This window comes from Nothobranchius furzeri, chromosome 1 (assembly GCF_043380555.1).
Source record: "Nothobranchius furzeri strain GRZ-AD chromosome 1, NfurGRZ-RIMD1, whole genome shotgun sequence".
Classification (NCBI taxonomy): Eukaryota; Metazoa; Chordata; class Actinopteri; order Cyprinodontiformes; family Nothobranchiidae; genus Nothobranchius; species Nothobranchius furzeri.
Genome location: NC_091741.1, coordinates 37,877,919 through 37,901,152, shown reverse-complemented (window position 1 = coordinate 37,901,152; position 23,234 = coordinate 37,877,919). Strand labels below are relative to the sequence as shown.

The 23,234-nt window shown below is 42.5% G+C and overlaps 3 protein-coding genes and 1 long non-coding RNA gene across 13 annotated transcripts in view; 2 read left to right on the top strand and 2 right to left on the bottom strand.

Moving 5' to 3' along the window:
- Positions 1-23,234, bottom strand: part of LOC107387024 (plexin-B2) — a 246,448-nt gene that overhangs the window by 153,386 nt on the left and 69,828 nt on the right. The window lies entirely within an intron of this gene.
- Positions 11,782-14,627, top strand: LOC139063614 (spectrin alpha chain, non-erythrocytic 1-like). 2 transcript variants are annotated; one of them, XM_070546026.1, is made up of 7 exons: positions 11,782-11,928; positions 13,103-13,225; positions 13,296-13,513; positions 13,598-13,702; positions 13,787-13,891; positions 13,967-13,999; positions 14,072-14,627. In XM_070546026.1, the coding sequence occupies exons 5-7, from the start codon at positions 13,859-13,861 to the stop codon at positions 14,411-14,413; spliced, it is 408 nt and encodes a 135-aa protein (XP_070402127.1). In that variant the 5' UTR covers positions 11,782-11,928; positions 13,103-13,225; positions 13,296-13,513; positions 13,598-13,702; positions 13,787-13,858; the 3' UTR covers positions 14,414-14,627. The 2 variants fall into 2 exon arrangements, with proteins under 2 accessions (XP_070402127.1, XP_070402169.1); XM_070546068.1 differs by lacking the exons at positions 13,967-13,999; positions 14,072-14,627 and having other exon boundaries at positions 13,787-13,923.
- On the top strand, positions 14,585-16,021 carry LOC139063639 (spectrin alpha chain, non-erythrocytic 1-like). Its single transcript, XM_070546091.1, has 6 exons — positions 14,585-14,724; positions 14,933-14,980; positions 15,093-15,161; positions 15,242-15,553; positions 15,648-15,854; positions 15,937-16,021. The coding sequence occupies exons 3-4, from the start codon at positions 15,124-15,126 to the stop codon at positions 15,504-15,506; spliced, it is 303 nt and encodes a 100-aa protein (XP_070402192.1). The 5' UTR covers positions 14,585-14,724; positions 14,933-14,980; positions 15,093-15,123; the 3' UTR covers positions 15,507-15,553; positions 15,648-15,854; positions 15,937-16,021.
- LOC139063641 (uncharacterized) lies at positions 16,543-18,005 on the bottom strand. Its single transcript, XR_011517015.1, has 3 exons — positions 17,786-18,005; positions 16,816-16,876; positions 16,543-16,728 (listed from the first exon to the last, which is right to left on the bottom strand). It is a non-coding gene; the product is annotated as an uncharacterized lncRNA (long non-coding RNA).

Below are 23,234 nucleotides of genomic sequence, written 5' to 3'. Positions count from 1 at the left end.
CAGTGGAGAGGTTATGCTTCTGTGATGGCCTGGATGAAGAGGAGATGAACGATTGCAGGGAACCGTTCCTGTTCATGTTTAGTTTTCAGTCAGACTATGAGGAGTTCTGCAGAGAAATTGAGGAAAAAAGGAAGATGAAGGTGTTTTCTGGTTTTGAAATGCCATAGTACAGCGGTGTCACAGTTTTTGCTATTCTTTTTCCTCCTCACATTGTTTTTTTGGAGGTTCTCTTGTTTTTTGTGTGCTTTTTGGTTCATTTGTTTGTACTTTTTTTTTATTCCTGTGTTGGCTGTTGTTTGCTCTATTAAATTTACCTTTTTTGAAAAATTTAGTCTGCATTCTTGGGTGTCTCATACAATGTCTCACCACCCCGCCTCAAACCCTGGCATGTTTTAAGAAGTATCAGCACAATTTAAGTCTCTGTTCCTCTTAATGTAGCTGATATAACTGAGTGTACAACAAATTTACCCGTGTCTGTCTATACTGTTTTACACTCACTTGGGAAATGACTATTAAAATAAAGGCAGCATTGATAAAATCAACTATTAAAATGGTTTTGACAGGTTCAAAGAATAGTCTTATAAATGCTTGAACCTTTTATAGAGGTACCAAAAGTATAGCTAAAAGACACAAATACCTATGTGCTATAAATACACATACCATACAAAAGTAGAAAAAAGAATAAAAATATCAGAACAGATTGGATCAAAAATGGCGCCTGTAATTATCTGCTCTTTGAAATTATCATGACATCCAGCAAACAAGTCATTTGATTACCAATGTTATGCTTTACATGGGTTTTGTGGGTTTTTAGGGCTTTCTAATCCTTAGAAAGGGGCTACTCGCAGTTTCCTGGTTCCATTGAGAGAGGGGCAGGAGTCAAATAGTTGTCTCCACCCACCTCTAAACGTTTAACCCCGCCCCGATCTCCGGGATGCAGCCAGGGGCTACTCGAACCAACACCCTGACGGCTGGAAAATGTGCTCTGTTGTTGCAGCTACTACCTCTAAACACCAGATGTCACTAGAGTCTCCGTGTTCCATTTTCAACCTTCAACTAAATTCTAACATAGTATAGCTAGAAATATATTGTGGAGATAATAAAAAAATGAATAAAGCGGTTCTCACATTTGTCTAAAAGCCTCCACCAATAACACGTTTTGAGCCAAAAGCAACCATTGGACCATCCGGTTGTCGGTTCCCTGGGTCCTCCACTCATTACACACTTGTGTAATTGGTAACAAAACACAACTGGTGTGAGAGGTTCTTCGCTTAATAATATCAGAAAAGGAGAAACAGCCGGCTACTACCACTTCAGCTTTAGGACTAACTACCAGAGTCCCAAAAACAAGAACACAGTTTGAAGTCACGAACAATAAAATACGTTTGAACCTAGAAAACGGCGACTGGCGTTTAGCTATATCATTTTGTCCAGCATGGCTGTTTTCCGGCAGAAACGTCTCAGGGAAGATACCGGAGGGAAGGCTTGACTGTTCCGTAACCATGTTTACATTCAAAACAGGGTAACATGGGGTTTCATTGGTATGCTTTCATGAGTCTTTTGTTTTTAATAAACCTCTTGAACAATCAGAAGCTAACAGGTCAAATAATAATGGATAATAACACTTTACTCTCTTTGACATTGGACGTGCTACTACTAGTTTACCCGTTTAATTATAGATTCACTAGGATAAATACAATAAAGTTTATCTCTCACCAAACAGAATATTTACTAAGAAATCACAATGTAACCATAGAAACACTACTTGTTGTGTGTGTGTGTGTGTGCGTGTGTGCGTGCGTGTGTGTGTGTGTCTGCTCTGTCTTCTCCATCCCCAGTGAGTCGTGGTGGATGGCTGCTTATACTGAGCCAGGATCCTCTGGAGGTTCCTTCCTGTTAAAAGGGAATTTTCCTCTCCACTGTCGCTGCATGCTTGCTTAGTATGAGGATTGCTTTAAAGACTCTGACACTAGTCAGTGACTCGATGCAACCTGCTGGGTTCCTTATATAGGAATCATTTGACTTGGCTTAATGACCTGACCTGTATCGGAATGTTTACTGTGTGAAGGTCCTTGAGACGACTCGTCGTGATTTGGCGCTTTATAAATTAACTTTAATTTAATTGAATAATGAACAAGTGAATAGATGAATGAAAATACATTTTCTGCTCTACAATAATCCTAAAGTCAAAGGAAATAATGAATAATGAGCCGTAAAGACAAAAGTTTCTCCTCTGTAGCTTCACATCCAGAGACACAAAAGTTTCACTAACTTTTCCAGGAGTTGTATTAAATTTTCAGAGAGCTGTTGTGCATTTTCTCATTCAGCTCACCCTGACCTGCCTTCTCCATTTACATTTTCATGTTCAACATGTTTCCACAACTGTTGCTGCAATCTCCAAAACGACAAAAGCACAGAGGATCAAAGGTGTTTCTGAAAAGCTCTTCATATTCTAAATAGATCTTTAGTGGGTGTACTCTGATTTCTTTTGTTTTTTACTTTCTGCTCCATTTGTTGAAGTCTACAGCATCTTTTCACAGCCGCCTAAAGTAAGAAACCGCTGCACAAAATTAAACTATTTTCATTCCTGTTCTTGATGAAAGTGGCAAAATGTTTAGAGCTAAAGAGCTTCAACGTCTGTTTGAGATCTCGGTCCTTTTACAGGTCTGATGTAAGGCTCTCATTGGCCTCTTTATTAGGTACACTTTAATAACTGGACTCCATTCTGCAACAGATCAGACCGGTCTGGTACAAACAACCATGACATGTCCACAATCCCCCAGTCCTCCTTTCCAATGCTTAGGCTAAACTGCAGCACGTCGACTTCACCATGTCTAGAAGCTCGAGGGTATAGAGTTGCTGCCAACTGATTGAATATTCGGTGTAACTAATAAACTGGCCGGTGAGAGTTAAATACCCCACACCATAGTGCTCTGTTCAGCTTCACCTTCCTCGCCCAGTTTAAAGCCTCTTACAGCTGTTATTATCTAGCTAATAACCGTGTTTCAAGACAAACATGAAAGTGATGGTTATTAGATCCTGGTTGGTAAAATTGGTTAATAATAAACTAAGTATAATCCCCAACCCCGTGGGATTACAGTAAGCAGAAAGTGGTCACACCAATATTCTGACTGGTACTTTTGCACAGAGCTGTTTTTAAACAAGGCAGACAGAGGACCGATTCACTCCGCAGGTCCAGATTGTTGCCGGCATCGGCCTCTGCTCGCTGCCTGACCCCGACGCCAGGGAGGCACACACACACACACACACACACACACACACACACACACACACACACACACACACACACACACACACACACACACACACACACACACACACACACACACACACACACACACACACACACACACACACACACACACACACGCAGCCAAGAGACAGTGTCTGCAACATTACCAACCAAAACACACACTCTGCATTAGGAGTGTGGCCGACAAAAACAAGAAGAGCTGCAGCCAGAGCGGAACCTGAAGAGGACGCTGCAGCCTGAGCAGCTTCTAACCTCTCCGGCTTCAGGAGAAACTAAATAGAGCTGCTTGAACTCTTCACATGGATGAGAGAGATAACCGACACTTAGATTTTAGACGTATCTAAAAACAAAGCAGCAGATGAAGAGAAAAGTAACAAATGCTGAAGATGAGCTTTAAACTGCGGTAAGCTCCTCTGAGAAATAAAGACGAGGACCGTTAAATCTATGTAAACGCAGCATAAGCCCCCCCATAAACACAGAACTTCAAAATGCATAAAGGATGAAGTAATTGTGTGCCTTGGTGTTTGTAGGGGCTTGCTACAGAAGGATTTTAACAATTAGGACAGGAAACAGAGGAGCTGTAGCTTTGGTTTCCCTCAGGAATTAAGCTATGCACCATCAACACACAAAGAAAAATTCCCACATCGTCCTACAACCCGCCCTCAGCTGCAAAACATCACACACACAAGAACACACACAGATAACACACCCTCAACTTCCTCTTGACCCATTTCCCAAACACAAAATTTCTCTTCCTTTTCATCCCCTCCATCCATCTCTATCTTTCCCTCCCATCTCCTCCTCTGCTGGAAGCAGAGCAGACCCAATCACCTCTGCTTCGTGTCACCAGATCAGAGGACGGACGCACAAACACAGTTAATCAGTTTGTTTATGAGGCCAGAGGAATGCAGGGAGAAACCTTCTCTGGAGGCTCCTGCTCTATCTCCAAGCCGCTCTGACTCTGGGTTCGGGAGGGCGACGGTTCCAGTGAGACAGATGAAGACGGCAGATCATCAGGCTCTCGTTTACTTTGTGTAATTAAAGGGACGATACCAAACTTAGCCGAAAATCAGAACAGGACCTAATAAACTGAGATTCTAGATTTTTCCTCCCTTTACGGCTCCTGCTGTTTTAATCTAGCTACGCATCGCTAGGATAAGTTAGCCTCACAGATTCAGATGTATAAACACTTGATGAACTCTGGTATCTCTATTTTATTAACTACGACTGCTGCAGACTCGCATTCCTACTCTTTTACGGTGCTATGCAAACAAAATGGAGATATGGAGGCTTATTTTATTCTCTTCCCTTGCAAAAGCTCACAAATACAAACCAATGATGAATATCAGATAAACTACGAGAGCTGGAATTCAAACTGAAACGTATCCGATTGAAACCGTACAGAGAAGTAAACAGATGGAAGGTCGCAAACCTGCAGAAAGTTCTCTATTAAAAAAACACCTTTACGAGTAGGGCTGCTCGATTATGGCAAAAATAATAATCACGATTATGGTGACTGAAATTGAGATCACGATTATTTAAGACGATTTTTCAATTTATGTTGATTTTATTTGTTTTTATTCAGTCACAAAATTGCTCAGGCCACAATCAGGACAACAATGAATAAGAAACAAGATGATCACTAAAGTAACTCCTGATTCCCAGTATAAAAAGACCAATATACTTATAGCTCATAGTTTATGACCCAAGGGCTATAGACCTTGGTTTAACTCATGTAAGTCTAACCAGTACAGACCCAAATACCAATATCTTGCAAATACTGACAGCAAGAATTATACAGTGGCATTTATAACAAATAAATGCAAATAAATTGATGTTCACAAAATGTTGCATAACATTTATTGAGTCGTGTCAAGGTGCTGTAGGAGCATGCACTAGCACCGTGTCCTCAGAGAGATTAGTTATTATTTATCAGCGTGAGGAACTTATTTCTACCTTATTTATAAACTATTTACAAGTCCATCAGTTAATGTAATAATTGTCTCAACCACAGCTGCACCCCCCACCCCCCAACCCGGTCTCACAGCAATCCGGGGCAAGCTGCACGTGTGTTTAGCACGCGCACATTTAGCCGTTTTTAGTGGCTCAGGAGTCCGCAGGTGCGGTGTGTGTGTCACTCACTCTGGTTAATCCAACAAGGAGCCGGCTCCGAGAGCCGTTTCTTTAGCGACTGACACATCACTACATCATTCCCTTTCCTAATGTCCTGAAGAACGGTCCGGACGCGCAGGCGGAGTGTTTAGCTAACCTGCAGGAAATGTCGACGACAGTTATCCAGAAAGTAGCTAAGGGTTACCAGAGATGTTTCTGAGGTGTTCGCTAGGTACTTTTAAGATTTAAAAAGTCAAGAAGGGGGTCTGAAAAGCTGTTAGAAATAGCGTCAAAGTCACTAAATTGGCAACACTGTGGGAGGAGCGCTTCATTTGTAACTCAGGGCAGCGCAAGCGGGAGGAGCAAATAATCGGCTTGTTTTGTTTTTTATAAACGTTCAAAACTCAGATCGTAATCGTGATTAAAATTCGATTAATTGAGCAGCCCTATTTACGAGTCACACAGCGGCACAGGAAAGCGGTCACAAAACGAGGCCCGAGGAGATTGGAGGAGATGGAATGAAGAGGCGGAAAGTTGGAAATGGTGGAGAGGAGGCAGCCATTTGTTTAACCGTCCGACAGGGACTGTTGAGTCTGGCTCTATCAGCGCGCTCTGATCACGGCCGCCCAGACGAAACTAAACGGATCCGTGCTGGTGGAAACATTTTTGTGTTTACAGAGATATGTTTGAAAGGAGGTAAAGACGGAGGGCGGGGGGGACCAGGTGTCAGACGACCGAACACCAATTTGGACCGGCATTTAGGACAAACGACGGATGTTTTTATCTTTTTACCTCAACATGAACGTATGAAGACTCTGAAAAATCTTCCACATCAAACTAGGTGAGAAGGAAAAATGTCAGATTTCTAAACTCCTGTTGGGAAGTCTGGCCTGACAAAGTGATTTTTTAATGATCAGAATCGGGTGAAAAGATCAGCTAGCATGACCTTTTGAATTCACCCTGAAACTCACACCCCCCATGGGGATGGGTCAAATGCAGAGACGGATTTCAGCAGCGTGTGATGACTAACAAGACTTTGACTTTAAACAGATACTTTCAAACGGAAATACAATGATGTTGTTTTAGTTTGAACAAAGTTCCTCTACATCACATATGTCAGACTCAAGGCCTGCGGAGCATTTTTATGTGGCCCGCGAGATGAATATCAAAAATATATTAAAACTGGCCCGCTGGCCGATTTTACCGCAAAGACTTTAACTCCCATGATGCTTTGCGGCATCTGCGCGGAGCAGAAGCGCCCCCTCCTTTGTGTTTTTTCCAGCGTCTGCTGCCGGTGTCAGCAGCTCCGCTGTCTCGGACAACCTAAACACTCCTCTCGCTCAGCGCCGAGTTCACTCAGCTGTTTTCTGACGTTGAAGCCCAGAAACGGAGATTCTAGCCGCTCAGTAATGTGTTCACGACTGAAAGAGAAAGTTTTCCAACTAACGTCCAGACAGAGCTGATATAACTCCAGCGAGCAGCGACACGCTCAAACCAGCACGGCTCTGTGGTTGCTGTCGTTGTGTTTCCTCCCCGACACACAACAACGTGGTCAAGCTGCTCAGACATGTTCATCAGCACAAACCTATATGAGCACCTGTTGTCATCTAATGTTGTCATTATTATGATGAAGATGAACAAAACAACAGGAGTCTCCTCCTCAGCTCAGATCAGCCCCATGATGCAGGTATCTGGCTGGAACAGGTGAGCGTCACAGTAAACCAGTGGAAAAAGGAAGTGGAAAGGCTGCAGATAGAATAGAATAGAAAATCCCTTTATTGTTCCTCAGTGGGGAAAGCTAGACGTCACAGCAGCGATGACACGTATTAAAGGAGGAAAAAAGGAGAATAAAAAATAAGAAAAATAAATAAACAAGAAAACATAAATCCTGAATAATTTTAAAAATGCTGATTATACCACAAGTAATGAATACCACTGATGCCTTTTATTTAAAACTGACTTGCTCGTGTGTAATTTGGTTATTCCACATTCAGTGTTAATGCAGAAATAAGTTTGTTTCCAAATTTAAAGGTTCAAAATTGCATATATGTTGATAAAGAAAATGTGCAAATTTGCCGTCACTTTTTCAAAAAATATTAAGTTTAGCCCTCGACTCCGTCCCAGATTTTCATTTCGGCCCCGTGTGAGTTTGAGTTTGACACCCCTGTTCTACATCAATATTCTTTGTTTCATGATCAACAAAAACCCTAAAACGTCGTACAATTCAAGGCGGGTGGGGATTTCCTGTTAGCTAGCAGGCTAATGCAGAGCTAATGTGTCGCCTTAAGAAACTGTTGGCAGTTTGGACGCATTTCATACCGGTCAGCGAAAGCAGAGCAACAGCCACTTGTAATGTGTGCATATTGGGCGTTACGCACGATGGAAGAAACAGAGCTGCATGAAACTTAAAGGACAGTTTTTTTTAACTAAAGTTTATTTTCATTTATTCACAATTAAAAACACAAAACAGGTTAGCAAAAATAAAAAAAGAACAAGGAACAGAAAGAAGCAAAACTTTTGTTATCTGTTCCCCTTAACCAAAATAAATACAAAGGACAACAAAGTTATTAGTTAAAAAATGTCTGACCTGGTTTATGGTTTTAACTTTGGCAAAAAATGGAGAGAAAACAAATACGCACACAAAAACAATTTTTTTCTTCTTATATTAATGAAAGGAGAAAACAATGCAAAATAAACCACACAAAAAATAATAGCTAAAAAGAAACAAAGTAGAACATACAATGTGTGTTTTCCCTTTCATTCCCTCTACTTCATAAATACATCTATCTCATAGCATCTTATAAGCTAAGCATTTCATTTCTAATATGTTTATTAAAGGTAGATATTGATTTGGTCTTCTTGATTTTGGTACTTTATTTATTCCACATTTTGACTCCATATATTGATACACAACGTTCCTTTATATTTATCCTATGTTTTGGTATCGTGTATATTTTGCCGCCTTTCAAATCATAACTACGCTTTCTTTCCATAAATCTTATGATTAAATTTGTTGGAGGGTGCTTTTTGCCGACTTTATACATAAACTTCAAAATACTTTAATCTACTAGGTCGTAAAATTGTTATGTTTTTTTATTTGATAAATAATTGGTTGGACGGCTCTCTGTAATTGCTTCTTGTTATAATTCTTATGGCTTTTTTGTAGGATGCAAACTGAAAGTGTATAGGTTTTATATGTATTTTCCTTTTTTCTTCTTATTTTAATCCTTTGCTGAAGTTTCAGACTTTTACGTCCAGTCTTAATCCAACTCCATGTAGAACATTTAGCATTGTTCTTTTACCAGGAGCAGATTTTCTGACTTCCAAAGCAAATATGATTTGTTTCACATTCTCACCATCAGAACAAAAAAGAAAGCGTTAGAAATCATTAGAACGACCACTGAAAACCTCATGATACCTCCAACGCATCACAGACTAGAGAAGCAGCGATCATCTAGGAGAAACCATCTGGTTCTACTCAACATGACTGAAATTCCTCAATGACATCAAGGCCGGTCTTTTACACAAACATCTTTTTCTCCTGACGGGCCTTAGTGTCGGATCAGAACCATTGAGTGGACGCCTTGTAAACAAAAAGACCTCAAATCTGATGTAACTAAGGGGCGTGGAAACAAATCTGATTGGTTTTAAACAACAATGACCTCAGTGGATAGAAAGTGCCAGACTAATAAGGCTTTTTTCCACAGGAAAACACTTTCCCAGAATTATTTCAGATCATTTTACCTCTGTCTTGGCAAATCTAAAGTCAAACTGCATATTTTCGTGACATTCGAGGAATTCCTTAACAAAACCTTGGGCTATGGACGCTGAACGATTCTCAGTTTTTCCTTTTTTAGTCTCAACTGTATCTGAATGCTGTTATTACACAAGACGCTCAACTGGCTCTAAATTCCTCTTTCTCGTGTAAGGTTGCATTATTAAGCAGAAATCACCGTGAGCTGGAAGCATATGATTAAAAACAAACACAAATCAAAATGACAACCAACAATTACTGTAAAAAGCCCAAACTGTCCGTCCCAGTCACATGTAAACCGGATTGTTTTCGTGGGTTAGCAGTTCATTTTTCTGCTACTAACTGCGATTTTTAGATGTGCAAATTAGCCTCTATTAATCAGCTTCCAATTTACAGCATTGAAGAATGTTTTCCAGAGAGAATTGCTCCTCTACCATTTCCACAGTAGGCCCAAAAAAGAACGAATAAGAGAATGTCATCATCAACAAGGATAACCGTGCAGACTAGGTAAAAGCAATAGATTGATTTTAGGAAAAAACTTTAGGAAGGAAATTTTTGCAACCAGATCAAAACTTATCTGGTGCATCACAATAAAAGGACAATGGGGTTACAAAAAAGGGAACATGTAAGAATCACAAATGTATTTGTTTAATTTATAATTTGACAAGAAGTTGGTTTGGTTTGGGTTAAAGTTTCGCGAAGTTGCCGAGATGAGGATTGGACTTTCCCAATTCACAGCTGTGGTTTTCCAAGCCAGGTTTAAGAGGGAGGCCTCAAGTAGAGGCATTAGAGGAATAATGGGGCAGGAAACGGGAGATCACTGGGTCGATCGAGGAAGTGTTGGCAGAACCGCAGAACTTGAAGGTGTAGATTTAGATTTATCAGTCATTCCATGTCCCAGTCCTCATCCCTGGTGAGGGAGCTTTGGGCAATGAATACAATAAAAGACCAGGCTCAGCCTTAGACGAAGAACTCAATCACCTGGGAGAAACTAAGATGAGATCCGCTGTCCATTCTCAATGAGAGGAGCCAGCTGAGGCGTTTCAGGCATGCCCGACCAGGTGGTGACCCTAGGGTTGACTCGAGACAAGACAGAGAGGTGACTGATGGAAGGGGCTGGGAGGCACAGACTGGGCCTTCGTGGATGGAGTGTGGCTGACGTCACTGTACACTAGGGATGGAGGAGGAGATTCACCGATCTGAACAGGTGGTTCGTTCATAACATTAGCAATGCGACTGTACCGGTAGCTTCAGATCGCATCGGTTATAACTGACAGCTATATCGCAATGCATCTTTCCACGCGTGTCTCTTGTCAGTAAAAACCATGGTTTTATCGATGACTTCGTAGTTTACCTGCTATATCTTCGTTTTTTGAGACGCAATGAAAGCATCATCAATCTCTTAGCAGAAGCTAAAATCCAGTCTGGAACTGTTTCAGTGTGATCGGCATTAATGACAGACATCTATTTTACATGTAAAACAACTTCAAAAGGCCCACCGTCGCTAAAATCTGTTGAGCAGAAGCACAGTCTAAGAAATGATATTCCAAACACACAATCCAGTCAAAAGACAGGGGGAGCAGCAGCAGTGGAAATCTAAACTTCTCTCCGTGTCTGCAAGAGAAAATGAAATGCCAAGCCTGGCTAAGGACATAATGAAAAAGCTATTATCAGCATAAGCTTTCATCAGCACTGCATTCAACCGTGTTCAATACAAACCGATTCTCTCATCTCGTGCAGTTCCCATCTGAAGGCAGGGATATAATAAAGGAGGTGAGATAAGAATCAGAGATCACTTTTTTTCCAGTTCAAGACATGCATCAGCACATTTACTGATGAGGCGAAGCGTACAAACGGACGCAAAGGCCAAGACAATCGGTGGCTGATCGCTTTAATTCCATATGCCTTCCTATATGTCTCTCTCTCCCTCCATTTTTGGTCAGCATTTTCATTTCCTTGTTTTTTTTTGTTTGTTGCATCTAATTATTGATAAATACATTTGCTGCATACATCTCTATTCACCTGTCAATTCAGGCATTACTGCTTCTGAATTCAAATGCAGCCACCTCATACAATATTCACTGGAATTCTGAATAATGCATACCACAATACAATATTTAAACCAACTCTGCATATACTTGGTCCTAATGACGAGGGGCCGATGTCAGACAACTATTAAAACGCATCAATTCACAAAGAAAACAAAAAAAATCAGTGGCTTAAACATTGATGATGGTAAAAGTATCACTAAAATAAGGTTTTAATCAAGCCCCCACAATGCCGCTCAGAAAATGGTCCCAACCCGGAAGTAAGAAAAATTGCAGTTCCACCCTCATCCGCTGGGGGCTGGTACCAGAAGCGAGCAAATCCTCATTGACTCCCATGTTAAAAATGCCATTTTCACAGCAGAAATAAACATGTTTACAGCCTGGTTCAAAAAATGGTTTTTTGTCTAAATTATCTAGTTTATACTCATGACAACTCTGAGGGGGGTGAATTTTTTTCTCACTCTTCTGTTTAAGTGTATTGAAAGCCTAAAATTCCGTATAATTAATGAGCATCCAACACACGTGACCGCCGCCTCAGACCCACGTGACCACAGAGCTAGCTCCGTGGAAAGGCCTCAGTACAGCCTCGGTCTCTCCTGGAAACTGTGTCGGGATTTTGAGTCTCTGTGCTTGTGAATTCTGTTTTGGATAATATTGGTGCAATTGTTGGACAAAATGACTTGCAGTGGTATTAATTGCACTAATAGAGCGTCCAAGGAGTCTCCACTTCATTTTTTTCGGTAAGTTAAAATCTATATTTGTATTTTCAGTCACTGCTGCCTTTAAACTAGCTGAGTTTACCGAAGTAGCTAGCTAACTATCAGTTTAACATGTAGCATAAATGTAAAATACGGTAAAATAATTAATAGGGCATATTTAAATGGGTAATAGGGTAAAACCCAGTGCATTTAAGATAAAAATGGGTTGAAATATGACGGGGCGCGCCGCTTGGGGGGACACTTCTGTGCTCTATTCTTTCATCCGGTAATCCCCAGCGGTCAGGCCGGGCAGGCTGATCGATGCGGCGCCTCGCTGCTGCGGGCTGACCGCTCGTGGAACTCGGAGACAGATCTGACCGGAGAAATACTGCAGCTCGTTGAGAAGTCTATAGGGCATACAGCGTTTCCCTTAAATCCCACTGCCACGCCGACAAGATCCCAAGTTTCTTTGTTTTTGTTGGCGCTGTTTACCGAAGAAGCAGCGGGAATACCAGCAACTTTCATCAGACTCATAAAGTTAGTTTTTGCAGGGGACCCCCTGTATTTTACTGCTCCCTCCTGCAGTCTTCCCCTATTAAAATTTAAAATGTGTAACTTCATGTATTGGGATGAATGACTAATATTCATGTTAACTAAAACGTTAGGTATTTAGGGGGAAAAAACAAAATAATAAACATTATACAGATGTCAAATAAATCAAACTGTAATTAAACTATATATTTTCAAAGTCTAGATTCTGGATAAAATCCAACAACATATGCTTTATAAATAAACACTACGCATGGCTTTTACACACACACACACACACGTTACATTGTGATTTCTTAGTAAATATTCTATTTGGCGAGAGATAAACTTTATTGTATTTATCCTAGTGAATCTATAATTAAACGGGTAAACTAGCAGTAGTACATCCAACATCAAAGAAAGTAAAATGTTATTATCAGGAGAGGGAGAATGATTAAGTGGTTAGCAGCAGTGTGCTAGACGATGGCCCCCTCCATGAGGCCACCACAGCTCAGCAGAACATCATTGTAGCTTCTTCTGGGGAGAAAAACACTTACAGAAAAAATAAAGTTAACAGCTGAAATAGCAGGAAATAATACAGTTAAAGAGCAGATTGTAGAAGAAAGAAACCCCTGGGTTAAACTGGTCTGTCTACTGCATAATGCTGAACTCTAACATGTGTCCTCAGGGAAGGACCTGATTGGTGTCCAGAACCTGCTGAAGAAGCACGAGGCTCTGCAGGCTGAGATCACAGGTCATGAACCTCGCATCAAGGCTGTCACCCAGAAAGGAGAGACCATAATGGAGGAAGGTAGAGCAGGTCTGGTCCTGACATGTTTCTGAGGTGTCTGCAGGTTCTGGCTCACTTTGTTTGGGTCCAGGTCACTTCGCTGGTTCAGAACCCTCGGCCCGTCAGAACATTCTTATCCACCACGTTCTAACACCAGACCTGTTAACCCGACAGCAACAAGTGGCTCCAACTGACGATGAGACCGGGAAGGAGCTGGTTCTGGCTCTGTACGACTACCAGGAGAAGAGTCCTGGAGAGGTCACCATGAAGAAGGGCGACATCCTCACGCTGCTCAACAGCACCAACAAGGTTCGTGTGCCCTTCACAGCCGAGGAACGACCTCCAGCTCAGAGCGAACATCTCCACACCTGCTTTGTGTTTGTGTGACTTTAGGTTGTTTTACTTGAACTCGCGTCTTTAGCTGAATGAGGATGGAGAGACGGGTCGGACCTGGAGCAGGTCGAGGTCTTGCAGAAGAAGTTTGACGACTTCCAGAAGGTCGGACTTTTCCTCCTCTCTGTCTTCCAGCAGCAGCTGTCAGATCAGCTCAGGTGATAATCAGCAGGTGCTTTTGTCCTGCAGGACCTGAAGGCCAACGAGTCCCGCCTGAGGGACATCAACAAGGTGGTATCTGAACTGGAGTCAGAAGGTCTGATGGCTGAGGAGGCTCCTATGGTTCAGGCTCAGGTGAGCGTCACCTGTCTGCAGCAGCTGGTCCCTCTCACTTCCTGGTTTGTTAACTCTGCTCGTCTCTGTATGTAGCAACAAGAACATCTGGGTTCTGCTCCTGGAAAGGTGCGTGTTGTCCTCCGCCTCCACCAGAACCAGACGTGGTGTTTTTGTTACCACTCATTTGTTTGTTTACAGGATGAAGCCGACTCTAACCCCGGCTTTCCACAGGAGTCGTCAGCAGCACGTTTACTGCAGCAGCACGTCATAGCTGCTGATAGGAACCGCTGTGGTCAACAGAACCTTTTCCACCGGAGCCGTCAGCAGCGCGAGTCGGCCGCGTCTCAGGAGCAGCATGTCGCGGCCTTTACGCGCCGGTTCTATTTTCTACGCGCGACGCCTCTGAAACGGGTCAAGTTCGACATTTTTGGGGAAGGAAAGACAGGAAATCGGACGCGGAAATTGAGAGAAGCTACCGAGATTTTCAGAATAAAGAACGTACTGCCTTCCGGTTGCTTTACTTTTAAAAAAGGTTACTAACTGAGCGGCCCCGTGAGAAGTTATCACCTAGCTAGCGGTCTCCTTTGTTTTTCAGGTCCGTATTGGCGATTATAAAACGGACAGAACATAAAACACAAACCATGTTGTAGTTTTCTCCTGCTTGTTGTTGTGTTTACTGACGAAGTCACTCGAGTGACTTCGTGCTCGGTCGGTGACAGCTGCTCCCGTGCTGCTTCGCGTCTCGTGGGAAGGGCCAAGCAGCAGCTTACGCGAGCAAGACGTGCTGCTGCAGTAACGTGCTGCTGACGGCTCCCGTGGAAACCCGGGGTAACACGGCGTCACCCTGGAAGGTGAGTTCATTCAGCTGATCAGAGGTCACCTCTGATGGCCGCAGTCACGGCCGACCGTGCTGACATCACATAGGAATTCAGGTGACCCGGCAGGCACCAGGTGCTGGTGAAAGTGGGGACATGTCAGCTGGTTGCCATGGCTACAGTTATCTTTATGCATCTGTATGACTGCTGACTGGTGTGTGTTTCCTGTGACCTTTGACCTCAGACCGTACGGTTGGGCGTTCAGACGACGGCTAACTTTAATTCCATCAAGGTAAGAGGAAGCTCTTCCCTTCCTGTCTGAGCGATCCGTCTCCAGGTTTCCTCGTCCGGCGTCCAGCCCGCTGGCGTCCACCTTCATCTCACTGGGTTTGGTTTCTCTCCAGGAGCTGAACAACCGCTGGCGCTCGCTGCAACATGCTGGGCAGCGCCCATGAGGTGCAGCGCTTCCACAGGTACCCCGCACACTTATGCGCCGCTTACGGGTCAGTAGAGTTTGGACCCACACTCAGACGGAGTTCTGATGTCTTCTCAGAGACGCTGATGAGACCAAAGAGTGGATCGAGGAGAAGAACCAGGCCCTGAACACAGACAACTACGGCCACCACCTGGCCAGCGTTCAGGCTCTGCAGCGTGAACATGAAGGCTTTGAGCGTGACCTGGCAGCTCTGGGTGATAAGGTCCGCATTCCTGATCGGTACCAGGACCCGAGTTGTCTCTGGAGACACGTTCTTCATGGTTCTGGTGACTCCACCCCAGCCGTTCCTGATCAGCGATCAGCGGGGTGCTTTCCTATTTAAGGTGGATGGAGGACACAATTTGACGCCAGAAGATTGCCTCAGTTTTGGTAGTAACCAGCCACTCGTGTTACCTCTAGTGTTCCTAGGATTAATGTTATTTCGTAGTGTTTTTGCTCTTATATTGGATTTACCATTCTTCAGGATTCCTGTCGACCTCATTGGATACTGACCTCTACTCCAGGATTTGGATATTCAACACACGGACCTTATCACCACCCTCCATAACCCACCTCTCATCTCACCCAGTGCCCCATCCACCAGGACGCCCCGCTTCTCTCCACCTCTGCTCCCTCTCCTGCGCTTCCTCTCTACCTCTCTCTCCTCCAGCCAACACGTACACCCACCACAGTAAGTCTGCTGAACACCTCTGCCTGCCTACAATGGATTTTGAAACCAGAACCTAAGCTCACCTGTGTTCTCCCTCCTCCAGACGCTGAGCTGTTGTTGCAGTTCCAACCACAGACTTATCTGTGCACCTTAAGTTCCTCCTTATAAATAAATCATTTTTTCCATCAGTTTTTGGTCAGTGTTGTATTCTGCATGTCTTGGGTTAAGTACCTTCCTCCAAACATGACACTCCTCCTCAAAGAGCAAATCTGTTCAGCACATTCTGACAGACAGACCACCATTCTTCTGTCATGATGCTGTACAGGACATTTTTAGAGTTTTCCTTTTTAAAGATAAATAGGATTACATTTAAATAGCAATACTTTCACATTATCATTTTCCCACACTTCTGTATAACTGTATTTTGTTGTTTTTCAATAAAGAATGACAAACTATTTAAGTTTGGATTTGTTGCACACAAATATAGATCTGTAAAAAATATCTACAAAGCTAATGTTTACATAACAAGTATGATTGGGTTTTGCAATACGGCACTATTTTAGTAAGATTTTTAAACCAAGTAAAGTTAGTTAAGAACACATTTCTATTGGCTGCTAAGAAACTGTTGGGATTTAAAATGGGCCTGTTGTACAAATAACTTGTAAATGATTATTCCTCACTTTTGTCTTAACCAAAGAAATTCCAGTAATTGAGCAAAAACATTTATTTTTAACACTACAGTTTATAAAACAGGGCGCAAAGTGTCGGCACATGTATGTATGTCGATGGTCCGCCCCAACCGAACCAGGAGACACAGACGTCAGGGAGGCCAAGGTTGTCTCTGCAGCTCTCTGGGCACCACGCCTCACTCAGCTGTCTCCAATGATCCAAATGGCTATGGAGAAAAAAATAACAGGTTTGTCATAATTGTTTAAAGTACAAAACCATACATGAAGTGGTGAGACAGGTATGTGGAACTTACACTTGCTTTGTGTAGCTGATGTTGGAGACACACAGGCTGCCATGGTGACATTTAAACAGATCTAACAAAAAAATAAAAATGAAAATTAAAAACTCCCAGACCTCATGTCATATTTACTAATCAGCTATGGCTGATTTATTGTTTGGATCACAGTGAGTTACACTAATTCTAATATGTTTTTATTTCTATTATACATACATACTTTTTAACTGTTATTTTCACGACTGTTATCAGGCTCTCTTGTTCTGGTTCTGATGATAACTCTGTGTCTTCCAGTAAGTTATCTTGTGCTTACTTCATCTGTAGAATGTCTCTTTACTTTTGGTAAATTGTACTGAGTCCAGAATAAAGACTAGTTGGCTGTACAAGATACAAACAAGTATCACATTTTGGAAATATATGAAATGTATTTAGGCTGCTAATTTAGCTCGAATACTAATAACTGCCATATTTTCCGGACTATAACTCGCACTTTTTTACATATTCTGGCTGGTCCTGCTACTTATACTCCAGAGCAACTTATATAACAAAATATGTAGGCTACACCGCGCTGCTGCGGGCCGACTCCGACCCACACAAGAATGAGTTCCCCTGTCCCGCTGGGAGGGTTTCAAACACCGCCAGCATCTGTTAGAGCCTGTGGCGGGGTGCTGAGGGCCGGCTCCAGCCCAGGAATGAGCTGTCCTCGCCGGCCGGGAGGGTTTGAAACACCGCCATCCTCTCCTCTGCTGGCTGTTGTTCATTCTGTTATGGTTACCGGTGCTTGTGTTGCTATGTGAAACGCTTGGTCTCAGATTTTGTAAGAAAGATAATAAAATGTCCCCCCAAAATACGACTTAAATATATTTTCTCTTATTCATGATACATTTAATGGCTGGTGCGACTCAGGAGTGATAGCGCCGAAAAAAACTGTACTGAAAACTTGCTCAAAGCAAAATGTTTTCATTACGGAAATAAATTATAAACTTACCGATTTAAAACTTTTTTAATACTGGTACTTCTCACGAACAGGCGCAGAAAACCTCCACCTAAACTCCGTGTAAGGTTCAGGTCGATGGGTGTTCCAGTTAGCTCCGGTTGGGTTGAAGCTAGGTGGCTACATCCGTTAGCTCGGCTCCCACCTCCGCTTTAGCTTTGGGTTAGCCAGGGTTAGCTTCAGGTTAGCTCGTAGCTAGTTCGCCTGGGTGTCGTCACTCGAGCCCAGCCTTACAGCCACACCCTCAGCGCCTCCTCTCTTCCCTTTTATGGAATTGTCTGGGCTGGACGGAACCTGTGACACGGTCAAAATGGCGGTGGTGGACACCTCCCATTATGGACAGATAACGTGTTATTGAAGCCTATGGAATCGAATTGTCCAGTATATGTACAGTCTATGGTTTTAATTCACATTTCCTGTCATAAAACACCAGCAGAATGTTGCTGAAGAAATAACTTTTACTCAGAAAACAGAAATCGTCATCAGTAAGTTGGGGACGACTTGGAGGGGAGCTATAGGACTGTCCATGAACAGAAGACCAGAGATGTCCCGATACAACTTTTTCCACTTCCAGTATGATACAGATATGGCAGCCTTCGGTATTGACCAATACCGATATCAATTCGATATAATATCAGGACAGATCATACAGACTTTTACCTGTTTCGTAGTGTGGAATGTATGAAAGGCTTGATCAAGTGATATTACTCAGAGAACAAGTGCCAATACCAGTAAGTATGAAAAAAAGACAATTTTTTCTTAAACATTGGTTGCAAAAATGTGAACCTTAACGGACTGCTTACATCGGAGATTTTTGATGCCGTCCGATATAATTCGATAGTGTTTTTGGGCCGATATCGAAATGGGACATCCCTACAGAAGACTACGTCATTTCTTAACAAAAACATTTATATACCTTGACCTCTGAGAGGATACCCTACTCTATAAAATTCAGATAGATTTTGTTTGTGGTAATGTTAATGTTAAAAACAGTTTGGGTCTTCTTTATATTTTAGTCTTCTCTAAAAGCTCCACCTACAGATGACATCATCAATGGGGCTGTGCTTCATCATATGGTTTGTGAAGTAATAACCGTCATCCTGGGCTTTAATATAATAATTAATGTAAATCCAGGTTAGACTGAATGAATTTTGCAATGGTGATTTTTCCTCCAACACTGATTTAACGGCAACATCTCAGTTTTGGTTAGAGCAGAACTGGAAGCAGCGGAAGTTTAGACCAATCCAAGAGAGATAACGAATGACTTAAGAGGCACCTCTTGTTGTTAATATTTAAGGTGGGTAGGTTCTTTTATTTTATGTCATTTTGCAAAAAGCATCGACGACGGGACATATTTAGAAGTCAGATCTGATTTTAGTGGTCCATGTATTTTATGTCATCACATTCTTTAGCTCACGTGTCGTGAGTAGACACTTAAGATGTTGAATTAAATCTCAAAGAGTGAAAACATTCATCCAGCTGATGCAAGTTGCATCGTCACTATTTAAAGTTTTTGTATAAAAAACCAAATTTCAGCTATTTTAATTTGCACCAGTCCATCTAAAATTAAAGTGGTGTGTTTAATCCAATGGCTCAAGCCAGATTAGACAAACAAGAACAATGTCTTTCACCAATCTCTGCTAGATGGAACAAAAAAACAAATCGTAGGCGTTCAATCTCTGTACGCACAAATGTTTCTGTCTGACAGCCACAAAAATCCCTCCCTCTGGGCTGAATCACAACACCAGAGACTGAAGGGGGAAAAGCCCCATGCCACTATGAAAGGCCCTTTTGGAATACTGAAGCATTTCCATTCAGGCAACAACTAAGTCAAACCTCAGAAACTGTTCATTGCACGTCCCATTGGCGTGTAGTTGGTGTGTTATTAATCAGCTTCTGCAGCTGCAGCTCCCCTCTGAGACGAGCAAGCACCCACACGGAAATGAAAATGCAGGAATACTAGACTTCCTTTAACAAACAGGATTCCTGTCCAACTGCCAGCGGGACACATGTCCATGGACAAACATGTGTTCAGCACCAACGCCAACAACTTTACAGCTAACAACATCTCTGAACATGTAGTTAAGATCAAATAAGGTCTACGTTAAATTAAATGTCTATAAATCATAACCACTGTTACGTTCCCCATATGGGGGGGGGGGGGGGGGGGGGGGACAGAGGGTAGAAAACATGGGGACCGTAACAACGATGAAAAGTGTTTCAAGAATCACAACAAATGAAAATGTTACCTCATCTATTGAAGCTTTTCACCACATTTCCCAATTAAATGGACACCAGATGCATTTAAGACCTCTCCGAATAAACAGATTTAAAAGCCTCTGAATGGATCCTGAACGGTGTTAGACTTTCACTGATTTACAGACAGCAGATAGTTTAACAACAAAAAACAGGAAGTCCAAAAGGCTCACACTGTTCACACAGACTTGGACAAAGGTTTTGAACCTATGGTAAACACACTGTACAGAACTGTTAAATACTCACAAACAACTTTATTGAGCTGAAAATTGTTTCTGATAAACATCCGCTAAGTTTCATAAATGGTTCAGGATTACAGCTGAACTACTTCCTGCCTCAGAGCAGTCATCAGTCCTGCCTTCCTGTTTGTTTTTAATCATCCTGGAGGCCTCCCATGTGTTTACACACACACACACACACACACACACACACACACACACACACACACACAGAAACTAATTCTGTGTGTGTGTGTGTGTGTGCCTGTTTGTGTGCGCGCGCATGCGTAAATGTGTGCACGTGTGTATGCGTGTGCATGTGTGTATGTGTGCGTACATGCGTATGTGTGAGTTTGTGCATGTGTGTGTATGTGTGCGTGCGTATGCATGTGAATGTTTGTGCATGTGCGCGTGTGTGTGTGTGTGTGTGTGTGTGTGTGTGTGTGTGTGTGTGTGTGTGTGTGTGTGTGTGTGTGTGTGTGTGTGTGTGCATGTGTGTGCATGTGTGTGCGTGTGTGCGTGCGTGCGTGTGCATGTGCATGTGCATGTTATAAAAGCCTTCTAATAAAAAGCAGCTCTGCTGAGGGATGTTGACGTAGCGACTTCAGCCTAATGAAAGTTTTATATGTTGCTGCTTAAATAAAGAAAAGGCCTTTGTTTGAGTTCAGGAACGTATCATAAAACAGTGAGCTAACGGCTCTGTGAGGCTTTAACAGAAGAACCAGCAGGATTTAGAATTACACTGCTCAAAAAATAAAGGAAACACAAAAGTAACATCTGAATGAATGAAATATTCTAATGAAATACGTTGTTCTTACACAGTTGAATGTGCTACAACACTAACCCTTACCACACAAAACTTATCAACGGAATCCTTAACCCATGGAGGTCTGGATTTGGAGTCAAACCTAACATTAAAGTGGAAAAACACACAACAGACGAATCCAATTGTGATGTAATGTCCTTAAAACAAGTAGTGTGTGTGGCCTCTATGTGCCTGTGAGACCTTCCTGTACTACCTGGGCAAGCTCCTGATGAGGTGGCGTATGGTCTCCTGAGAGATCTCCCCCCAGACCTGGACTAAAGAATTCACCAATACTGGACAGTCTGTGGTACAATATGGCATTGGTGGATGGAGCGAGACATGATTATCAATGCATTCGTCTTGCAAGAACCACGTCAGTACTGACACACTACGGCCACACGAGGTCCAGCATTGTATTGTAGTAGGAGGATCCCAGGGCCAAACACACCAGCATACAGTGCTCAGCATAAATGAGTATACCCCTTTAAAAAAATACAACTTTAATCAGCAGCTCAATGAACAAAATAACAATTTCCAGAATTTTCACAAGTCTGGGTTTTATTGAACATGTTTAACTCCATAACATGAAAATAAGGTTAATAATAGAACTTAGATCACAAAAGCTTCAGTTTTACTAAGATAGGTTGAAGCAAAAATGAATCCACCTACAACAAAAAATACAGGGTGGGCCATTTCTATGGATACACCTTCATTAAATGGGAATGGTTGGTGATATTAACGTCCTGTTTGTGGCACATCGGTATATGTGAGGGGGCAAACTTTTCAAGATGGGTAGTGACCATAGTGGCCATTTTGAAGTTGGCCATCTTGGATCCAACTTTTGTTTTCTCAATAGGAAGAGGGTCATGTGACACATCAAACTTATTGGGAATTTCACAAGAAAAACAATGGTTTGCTTGGTTTGAACATAACTTTATTCTTTCATGAGGTATTTACAAGTTTCTGACCATTTATAAATTTTGTTAAATGTGCTGCCCATTGTGTTGGACTATCAATGCAACCCTCTTCTCCCACTCTTCACACACTGATGTGCCACAAACAGGATATTATCACCCGGCAATCCCATTTTATTAAGGTGTATCCATATAAATGGCCCACCCTGTACCACATCTAGTATTTTGTATGACCACAATGATTTTTAAGGACAGCACCAAGTCTTCTAGGCATAGAATAAACAAGGTGGTGGCATACTGCATCACCTTTCTTTTTCCATTCTTCAAGAAGAACCTCTTTTAGAGCCTGGATGTTGGATGGAGACTGATGCTCAACCTGCTGCTTCAGACTTCCCCACAGGTGTTGGATTGGGTTCAGATCAGGAGACATACTTGGTCATTCAATCACGTTCACCCTGTTCTTCTGCAGAAATGCAACAGTAGCTTTAGATGTGTGTTTTGGATACTTGTTGTGTTGGAAAAGTGCACGACGACCACGTGCACCGAGTGATGGAAGCATCTTCTCCATCAGTATAGAGCAGGACATTGTTGAGTTCATGATGCCGTCCCCAACACCAGCAGCACTCATGAAGCCCACATAAGGACACAGTCACCGCAGTGTTTCACTGTAGGCATCATGCTTTTCTCTTTAAAAACTATATGGTGTCGTAAAGGTGAGGATTTCAAACCATTAGTTCCAAAAACAGGGATCTTTGTCTCATCACTTCAGAGTAAAGAGTCCCAGTAGTCTTCACCTCTTTAATCCAAAGCAAATCCTAGGTGTGCTTTTTCGTGCGTGGGCTTTAGGAGAGGCAAAGATTCTGAGAAATATAGTGGGGTGTATTCGTTTACTCTGAGCACTGTATGGTCTCTGCCACCTCTGGTGAGCACATGGAAGGCTGTGTGGCCCCCAAAGGGATTGCCAACCCACACCACTGCCAAACGGGTCATGTTCGAGGATGTTGCACACAGCAGAAGGTTCTCCACGGCATCTCCAGACTCTGTCATATGTGCTGTGTGAACCTGCCTTCATCTGTGAAGAACGCAGGGTGCCAGTGGCAAATTTGCCAATCTTGGTGTTCTCTGGCAAATGCCAAACGTCCTGCACGTTGTTGGGCTGTAAACACAACCCTCATCTGTGGACATCAGGCCCTCCTAGCACCCTCATGGAGTCGGTTTCTGACCGTTTGAGCAGACACATTAACATTTGT

Coding starts and splice junctions, on each gene's coding strand:
- LOC139063639 (XM_070546091.1), top strand. CDS start 15,124: ATGCTGGGCAGCGCCCATGAGGTGCAGCGCTTCCACAG. Junction 15,162..15,241: donor GAGGTGCAGCGCTTCCACAG/GTACCCCGCACA, acceptor ATGTCTTCTCAG/AGACGCTGATGAGACCAAAG.
- LOC139063614 (XM_070546026.1), top strand. CDS start 13,859: ATGGCTGAGGAGGCTCCTATGGTTCAGGCTCAG. Junction 13,892..13,966: donor CTCCTATGGTTCAGGCTCAG/GTGAGCGTCACC, acceptor CTCTGTATGTAG/CAACAAGAACATCTGGGTTC. Junction 14,000..14,071: donor TGGGTTCTGCTCCTGGAAAG/GTGCGTGTTGTC, acceptor GTTTGTTTACAG/GATGAAGCCGACTCTAACCC.